The sequence below is a fragment of the Tupaia chinensis genome, unplaced genomic scaffold (genome assembly GCF_000334495.1).
Source record: "Tupaia chinensis unplaced genomic scaffold, TupChi_1.0 Scaffold000478_3, whole genome shotgun sequence".
In the NCBI taxonomy this organism is placed as follows: Eukaryota; Metazoa; Chordata; class Mammalia; order Scandentia; family Tupaiidae; genus Tupaia; species Tupaia belangeri.
This window is the reverse complement of record NW_006159990.1, coordinates 582,207-592,000: the sequence shown is the minus strand read 5'-3', so window position 1 is coordinate 592,000 and position 9,794 is coordinate 582,207. Positions and strand designations below refer to the sequence as shown.

The 9,794-nt window shown below is 35.3% G+C and overlaps 1 protein-coding gene across 1 annotated transcript in view; it reads right to left on the bottom strand.

The window, feature by feature from the left end:
- MMS22L (MMS22 like, DNA repair protein) overlaps positions 1-9,794 on the bottom strand; it is a gene marked incomplete at its 5' end in the record, with an annotated part of 162,514 nt that overhangs the window by 95,031 nt on the left and 57,689 nt on the right. Inside the window, 3 exons of the mRNA XM_014590732.2 lie at positions 1,246-1,755; positions 5,231-5,457; positions 8,232-8,351. Of these exons, the coding sequence (XP_014446218.1) occupies positions 1,246-1,755; positions 5,231-5,457; positions 8,232-8,351 (857 nt within the window). The remainder of the gene's footprint in view (positions 1-1,245; positions 1,756-5,230; positions 5,458-8,231; positions 8,352-9,794) is intronic.

The following is a 9,794-nucleotide window of genomic DNA, read 5'->3' as shown; positions in this document are numbered from 1 at the left end:
TGGTGGCTAATGCTTTGGGCTCCTACATGGCCAACTATGATTTGAATCTCAGACATGGTGGCTTGCTTTCTCACTTTCCCTCTACCTCTCTTTCTCTGGTCAAATTAAAAAATAATACATAAAACAATTCTTAAAATTAAGTTTGAGGGCTTTGGATTTTTGTTTTAATATAGCTTACATTGTGAAGGGGATAATTAACTGTTCAAGAACCTGGTCTGAATCTTCACAACTTTAACAGACAACAGCAAATGAATATAAAAATTACATAAGGCATAATGAAGAATAAAAATGTGCAGACAAAACAGTATAACACATATCCCAGGATAAAGCACATTAAGGAAGTTATTAATAAATTTGATAATGAATACATTTCCTACATATGTAAATTCTGCTAAGCTTAGTCCCTATGAAAATTAGATGTTACTTTTACGAATTATTAGGAGAAAGCAGTGTTCCTGTTAACTTCAGAGATGATTTCAAATTAAATCCTATTTTTATTCACAGCCTTTAGAAAGTTTTCAATGTCAATGAATAACTATACTGACTGGTAATGTCTAACTTCTTAAGAATATGTACCTCAAAGTAAAACTGTTATGTGAAAAGGGCCTTTAAGGCAATAAATGCCATAACCATGGTCTGCATTCATCATTGAGTCTGACCATATATGTACATTTAAATATCTACTTAACTTAAATGGATCTGAAAACAGTAAATTCTGTATAAGTGACTGGTGCTATAAACAAATTAATCCTGTCTTAATTTCAGAATAAAGCGGTTTAGTTGTAAGAATATATGATGTTATAACTTTGCAGCAAAATATTCAAAGAAATTTACTTTAAAAAAAAAAAGTGTGGCCATAGTCATCATATGGGGGCACACAACTGCCTATAAGGTTTGAGCTCACGGTCTTGCTTAGATATATACCTGAAACATACCTCTGGCTAATACTAGTCTATGAGAGACAGCAGGAGAAGCAAGGGTTATGTGGCCAAGGCTATGGATTCTACTAGAACTACTCCAAGTTTGGGTTTACTGCTTGTGTTTGCACATAAGCATTCTTCTAAAGAACTATTTAAAAGAACAGTTTGGAAACTGCCAATTTATGCCAGTGGAGCAGTAGAACTAACTCTTCCATCTTTCTAACATTTGGATTTTATTGGTATGTCAAAAAAACTTTAATATTAAAATCAGCCTAAGTGAGAATATCGAACAAATTGATAAGTAAGTACATTACTGGAAACGTACCTGATTCTGGCCAGAACAGCTTGTAGAAAGCTCAATACACTTCTAAGTTCAGATTCTCGACAACCTCGCAGAAGCATACTAAATCCGTCATTAAGCAGTTTTTCATGGGAAGGATATAAGCAATAGCTGGTCTCAAACACTTCTTGAACACCATCAATGTAGATGGAAAGAAGTGTCCAGAGATTATGTCTCTGTACCATTTCATCATTCTTAGATACTAAGAACTCCTTTGCTTTCTCCCGGAAAGCACTTGAAAATTTCTCAGCCAAAACACCAATGTCCAGATTTTTCTGGGCATACAATAAGAGGAAGGCCATTTGACCCTTCCAAATGAGGGCTGTCTGAGAGGTCATAAAGGAAGGCTTGAGGAAACTCAGGAGGTCTAAAACATGACTTGCTACATCTTCCACCTCTGCAATAGCTGCTAGTAGTAGAAAAAGGCTGAAAAAGTTCTGTAGACCGACTTCAGTTAGTTCTTCCATTCTTTTCTGATGGAATTTAGAATATATTCTGTAAAACATAAGAAATACTTCTAATAAACTGTTCACTAGAAATCAAGCTTAAAAAATTTTATTCAATACTTGTGACAACCTCATTAACTGTGTGTTTTTAGCTAATTTCATTCTGATGCTGCCTTGTCACTTTTATCTATTTATAAAACAAACTCCCATAATAGTCTGAACTTCAAATTTCCCAATATAATACCTAATCATCTATAAGTGAATCAATGGTTTCCAGCAACTTTCCCAAAAGGACAATATATGTTTTTATATAGTACACACTTCCCTTTGAGTCCCCCTTTACCTTTTTTATTTTTATTGGCAAGTAAGAAAAAAATACTTAACATTTTAAGCATAATTTGATGTGCTTTTGCACAAATTTTAACAGAACAATTTTGCATCACAATTTTCCTTAAATGCTCTCTCTCTCTACCCCTTTCAAAGACTTGCTCTTGCTTCACTTGTATACCCTATGGCAACTCAAGGCACTTAAGAATTATTTTTACCTACCTGCATAAAACAATTGTTATTGCTCAAATGTCCAAGACTAGCCATTAAAAAAAAAAATCCCTCATCAGTACTGTTTAATACAACTTAATAGTTGACATACTTTTGTATCAATAACTAAGGGCTCAGTATTAAAAACATCAGGTCACTGAAAAAGTCATGACATATTTTTCTATGCTTTTCTATGCAAAAATTTGTCACGACTTTCCGACAACCCAGTAATTCACCTTGAATTTCCACTTGTGGATTAAGTTTTGCAATTTCTACGATAGATTTATTCAGGACAAAAATGATGCTCACAGAAGGTAAACATTCATTTATAAAAACTACCTAATGGGACCAGCAGATGGTGTAATGGTTATGTTGCTGGTCTCTCAATAGTTGACCATGGTTCAAGTCTTGGACCAGTGGCTTAAAACCCATGCTAGGTACGTGGGTGTGTGTGCCCAAGATCCTGAGAGGAGAATGGAGGAGAAGGGAATGCAGTGTGGCCATCCTCCCAGGGAGGTGATCTCTCGCTTTCTGTCTCTCTGTCTCTCTGGTGAGTGCATACACCCTATAGCAAAAATCTGTCTTAAAAAAAAAAAAAAACCCAAAAAACAACAACAACAAAAACTACCTAAGAGCTGGTACACTCTTAAAAGTGAAGATCTGTTTAATTATCTTCGTATCATCAATCTGTTGTTAAACACACAATATTTGTATAATAAACAGACTTATTACTGAACTGTTATGAAATCCTAATGATTTATGTTATTATGTTATTGTTATGAATTCCTAGCGATTTCTTTCGGCAATAAAATTCTGGATATTATGTCTTACATAAAATTATTTAAGATTTAAAGAGAAAGAAGAAAAAAGAAACAGCAGCCATGTGATTATTGAAGGTTTAATAAGGAAGCACTAAAAAAAAAACTCCATAGTTTTGGTATGAGTGTGTTCGCTCATCAGAGAGGGAGAAGCAGGCAAAGAGAGAGAAACAAAAAAATATTTTTTATTGCAAAAATCCCAAATTTTAGCCATTAAAAAAAAAAATCCCTCATCAGTACTGTTTAATACAACTTAATAGTTGACATACTTTTGTATCAATAACTAAGGGCTCAGTATTAAAAACATCAGGTCACTGAAAAAGTCATGACATATTTTTCTATGCTTTTCTATGCAAAAATTTGTCACGACTTTCCGACAACCCAGTAATTCACCTTGAATTTCCACTTGTGGATTAAGTTTTGCAATTTCTACGATAGATTTATTCAGGACAAAAATGATGCTCACAGAAGGTAAACATTCATTTATAAAAATCACCTAATGAGACCAGCAGATGGTGTAATGGTTATGTTGCTGGTCTCTCAATAGTTGACCATGGTTCAAGTCTTGGACCAGTGGCTTAAAACCCATGCTAGGTACGTGGGTGTGTGTGCCCAAGATCCTGAGAGGAGAATGGAGGAGAAGGGAATGCAGTGTGGCCATCCTCCCAGGGAGGTGATCTCTCGCTTTCTGTCTCTCTGTCTCTCTGGTGAGTGCATACACCCTATAGCAAAAATCTGTCTTAAAAAAAAAAAAAACCAAAAAACAACAACAACAAAAACTACCTAAGAGCTGGTACACTCTTAAAAGTGAAGATCTGTTTAATTATCTTCGTATCATCAATCTGTTGTTAAACACACAATATTTGTATAATAAACAGACTTATTACTGAACTGTTATGAAATCCTAATGATTTATGTTATTATGTTATTGTTATGAATTCCTAGCGATTTCTTTCGGCAATAAAATTCTGGATATTATGTCTTACATAAAATTATTTAAGATTTAAAGAGAAAGAAGAAAAAAGAAACAGCAGCCATGTGATTATTGAAGGTTTAATAAGGAAGCACTAAAAAAAAAACTCCATAGTTTTGGTATGAGTGTGTTCGCTCATCAGAGAGGGAGAAGCAGGCAAAGAGAGAGAAACCATAAAATCACCCTTCAGGAGTGTGAGGCATGGCCATGCCACAATTCCTTCTCCTCCATTCTGAATCCCCTCTTGATTTTGAGCACGTTCACTCAACGCCTGTCCTGTTTTTCAAGCTGCGAGGTCTTGGACTCAAACTGTACAGATGACCATGTGGAATCTAGCTGCCCTAACTTCCACATTACCTTCTAGCCTGGAAGCTGCTATTTTCTAAAGTATATTCTAAATAAAAAAATTCAAGCTAGATTTCCATATCCTTACAAGAACTACTCACTGTGGGAATCAAACAGAAATTCATTAACCAATTCTAGAGAAGTTGCTTCTAGAAATAAAACATATTCTGCTCCCTGCAGAGGTTCTACCAAACATTGCTTGTTTAATGGCTACAATTTTAAATCATCTTCCCTTGTCTACTTCCTTTGCCTATAGCCTCCAGTTAATCCCTCTTTGTGCAGTACTTTCTGAGAAAAGGGGTTGGGGAAAATGAGAGGACAACAGACTATTGTGAGCAAGGTTTACTTTATCACACCAGAAATGAAAACTAGGCACATTCTCCAAATGAGAACATTTGAATTATCTATTTCTACTACACTCCAGTTAGCTCTCAAAGAAGCAGTGCTTTTGAACTGCTTGATGAAAAAAAGGCAAAAATTACATGTTTTGAACCAATTATTTTCCAATGTAATTTGGAGACGTTTTTCCCCTTATCACTTTTAATAAAATGTATATGGCAGATTACATTAATAACACTACAGTTCATTTTTGAAAAAAAATCTAATAGTTTTCTAATATCCCTGCATTTCATTTATAGTTTCAATCTTTAGCACTGATGAGATAAATAACAAGTTTAAAATCCTCTACAAGGTATAGATAATTGATTTGTTCCTTATAATAATAAATGGAAAAAGCTTTATATTTTATCATCATGCATTATAAATATGTAAACTATGAAAGTTCTAACCACAAGATAACTTTAAAAAGTGCAAATAGTAACATTTATGATATAGAAAAATACAGAACAAACCTTCCTTTGACTTGTTTCCAAAGATGTGGGCCATTGTTCTTCATTGCCTTTTTAACAACTTTTGCCAAAATGCAAAGGAAAATGGTGTAACTACTGCTGGATTTATACAGACTGTGATCGTGTTTATCACAACAGCAGGTCTTCACCACTTCAAGCATAGACAAGGGGGACTTAATGATATTTGTAAGTCCTTTCAAAGGAAGCCAAGAAATAATGAAGGAACTATTCTAAAAGCAAGAAAAAAGAAAAAGAAAAAAGAAAGAAAACAAGCATTAGTTTCTTATTACATAAGATGGAAAGCTAAAAGATCAATTAGTTCATTAAAAGTCTGACTCTTCTTAATCCCCCAAATTACATAACCATTAACACATATCCCCCCAAATAAAAATGCCATAAAAGCATAAAACATCAAGGAGTTTTCAAACTTTGCAGTCCCTAAAATGTGTTTTTAACGGTTGTTTATCCAGATAACCAACCAAACACACAAAGTCCACACAGTGCACTCAGTTGATATGACTCTCAAAGCTCTTTTATTCTGTAAGTTTCCTGATATTTTTGTTGCGCCATTTTATCTGATCATTTGTTGTGTACAATTTCCAGGGCTCTGTATTCCTCTAGTATCATTTAACATATTCTTTAATCCTATCTTTTCTGAAAATTAGTGGCTGTAACTAGAGGCCTGATCAGATTCGTAGAATTTTTTGGCTAGAATCTTTCATTAGTTGTGCTGAAAACTTCTTACTGTACTTAGTAAAGCGAATATAAGTTCTGGCTTCCTGTGATGTTGAGACTGATCAAGTTGTTAGCCTGACCCATTCATTTTGGTGATCCTTATCGGTTTTTCATTTACTGGTTTTAGCAGCTATAGATGGCCACTGTCCACATGCCTTATTTATTATTTTTTTAAGAGATATTTTTGTCATAGGGCACATGAGCTCACAGGAAAGAGAGAGACAGAAAGCAAGAAATCTTCCCCCGGGGGAGATGGTTGTGACGCAATCCCTTTCTCCTCCATTCTTCTCTTAGGATCTTGGGCATGCATGCACAGACACTTGGTCTGAGTTTTAAACTGACGAGTCCAGCACTCAAACCATAGTGAACTATATGGGAGTCCAGCAATGTAATCATTATGCCATTTGCTGATCTCAGATTAGAGCTTTTTATGATAATATTTTTAAAGTATCATGTACTCAGGGCCTTAAACATAGTTGTTATGTTTTAATCTATGGAAGCCATTAACCTTTCTTAGGCTCAAATTTTCCATTCTTTTGGGCAATGGGAATTCCTTTAAGTTAACTCTGAGTCCTTTTGACATGGTTGTAAGGTTACTTTGATATTTCCCCTATTTTATATTAAGAGAAAATACTACAGACTCACTCTGTACACAGTCTGCCACAGAACTACAATCAGCCATTTCTCCAATCAGATTAACATTAAGCTTCAGGGAAAGTAATTCTTGTCATTCGAAAAAATCATGATTTATTTCTTCTATGAGAAAGAGACAGAGACAGAAACAGAGAGAGAAAGAGAGAGAGAGAGAGAGAGAATCCCCAATAGAGTTTTTATGCCATGGTCCCAGCTTTAGCCAGCCTAGATCATAGGCAAGGATGTGTGCTTGGTGTGTCCAAGGAGGCCTCAGGATGTGCAACCAGGACCTTCTCATGTGGATCCAGCACTGAAGAGTGTTGTGTTACCATTCCAACACCAGCTGACCCTTTTTTTCATTTTAAAAAAGCTCCACTATAGGGGCCAGCAGGTAGCATGGTGGTTGAGGTCCTGGGCTTCCAACAAGGCTGACCACGGTTCAAGTCCTGGACCTGGCGGCTTGCTTTCTCACTTTCCCTCTCACTTTTTTTTTTTTTTTTCTCTCTCTCTGGTAAAAACATGTAAAAGAATAATAATGATAATGAATAAAGTAAAATAAATAATTCTTTAAAAAAAAAAAGCTCCACTATACATAAATCCAAACCTGGTTATTTATTGGTAAATATTCCATTGCAGTTTCCTATTTTGATTGAGAGCTTACTACCCCAAACCCAACACCCTAAATTTCTTCTTTTCTCCACACATAAGTAACTAAGTGCTTTAAATCTATCTGTAAAAATTTTAATTTCCCAAATTCATCATCTCCTTTCTAAACTCTTTGTTCCTATTTCAGTTCTCAGCCATAGTATTGCTTATTTATACAGCTATAACAGATTAGTCATCTATACCCAATTATTTACAAAAACTTTCTCAAACACATATCTAATGCTTGATATCTTTGCTTTCTAATGTCTCTTGAATAAATAAGAACACAATAGCAGATAATCATCAACCCTTCATAAGTCTAACACCAGACTATCTTCTTTATCCTCCCTCTATCCTTTCTCCACAGTCATGTCTTGACTATCACTAGAACTAGTAACCTTGTAGAAATAAACCACACTGTTCCATATCTCCATGTGTTTGTTTATATTGCTTTTTTTTTCTGTACTTAGGAATTTCTACTCAGTCCCAAGGCTAAGTTTAAAAATTATGACCTCACAAAGTCTTCTACAATTCCATACACTGGATTAGATACTCCCTCTTCTGCTGTTCCACGGCATTTTAACCTTTCCCCACAATAGGTTATGTACTTGCCCAGTAGCCTATTACTCAAGTATCAAAGTTGTATATTATTAAGGATAGCAGTGCCTGTTCAATGTGTCACAGCAATCAATAATTACTAGAAAACATTTATAAATGAGGATTTAAGTGTCTTTTTGCTACAATTCTAGCTGCTATGTTTGTACTCGCTCTTAAGAGAAAAGGGATACCAAATGCTGTCTTCCTTATGCCAACTGTCCAGAGACGATGTCTATGAAAGATAAAACTTCTTGAGCTACTCCGACCTAATTTGAAAACTTAACTTTTTAAGAGAAATCCATAGCTATTCACAATTACAATATATAAATGGACCTCAATTATTATGTAGAGACTCTGCAAATTTCTGGAGCAAATCCATATTCTATTTACTCACCAGGTTCTTGCTATAATATTCCCATAGAATGGTAACAATTGTAATGTTTGGCTCCCAGAAATCACAAAGCATCAAACAACAGTGAAGATACATTCGTAATTGTTCTTCTAATATACCATCCTAAAAAATAAACTGAAGTTATAAGGGAGTAAAGGGTTTCTGGCAACACGAATATTATCACTTGACACTGTACCATATCATATCCACCCTAATCGCCACACTAGAAGGTCTAAATCAACATAAGGTTTACTACTGGAAACTTGTTTTAGAATGCAACACACTAAGATTATGGAAATTCCATAATTCAATTTGACTTTTAATTTAATCCTTTAAAAATTATAGTTGGTGTTTCATAATGGAATGGTCTTAGAAACCAAGAGACTAGAAAGAAACTGAATTTTTTTAAAAAGTGGCAAATTAAGATGTATAAAAATCCACAAGACTTGGTAGTATGCAGTCAAATTCTTTTATAGGATTATAAGACTTGTCTTTTCTTTTTTTCTTTCTTTTTTTTTTTTGCTATAAGGTGCATGTACTCATTAGAGAGAGAAGAAAAGTGAGAAACCAGCAGCCCAGCAGCCCCTGCACCCCTCCTCCCAGGGGGATGGCCAAGCCAAAATCCCTTCTCTTCCATTCTCCTTCTGGGATTTCAGACATGCATGCACATATACTGTGTGATTTTCAAGCTTCCAGGTATAGGACTTGAACCATAATCAGTCATGTGGGAGTCCAGCACCTTAACCAGCACACCACCTGCTAGCCCCTAAAACAATGACTTTAATACTAAATCATTCACTTTTTATAATACTCTGCAAACTATAAGTCTTCTAGGAAACTTCCTCTCATACTAGACAGTAACCTTTACGTTCCCACAGCATACTACACACATCTACATCACAGCAGGTATCTTGTTAACTTTAGTGTTTATCTGCCTTGAAATGTTTATAAGCTCTTGAGGGCTGGGATAATATCCCTGGGGTCTAACATAGTATACAGGTCAGCAAACAACCTCCATACATGTTTAATGGATGCAACTGGGTTCTGGTACATTTCTTTCTTTTTTTAATAGACCACAGATTACTTTATTTTTAACACCCATCATGCCATGAATTCACAGGAAATAGGTTCTAGTAGCTCAGGCTCCTTTCCATTGGTTCTCACAAAGTGTGCTTCTCTGGGTGGAGCAGGTTGGCACTTTAGATGAACCCAGGTACCTTTCTCTTTGGCTTCTTTCTTTTTCTGGTCATTTTCCTTCACACCTTTTAGGAAGCTACCTCTGCTCTTATAATGCTTTATATGCTCAATATGCATATTGATTCTCTTAGTAAGAATCTTGCCCTTAACTTGTTTGTTCACAACAATGCCAACGGTATGCTGGGTGACATTGTAGACTCTTCCAGTTTTGCCATGGTAACATTTGTGAGGCATTCTTTTTGAATAGTCCCCATTCCCTTAATGTCAACGATATCACCTTTCTTGTAGATTCACATATATGTTGCCAAAGGGACAACTCCATGTTTTCTAAAAGGCCTAGAGAACATATATCGGGTGCCTCTCCTCTTT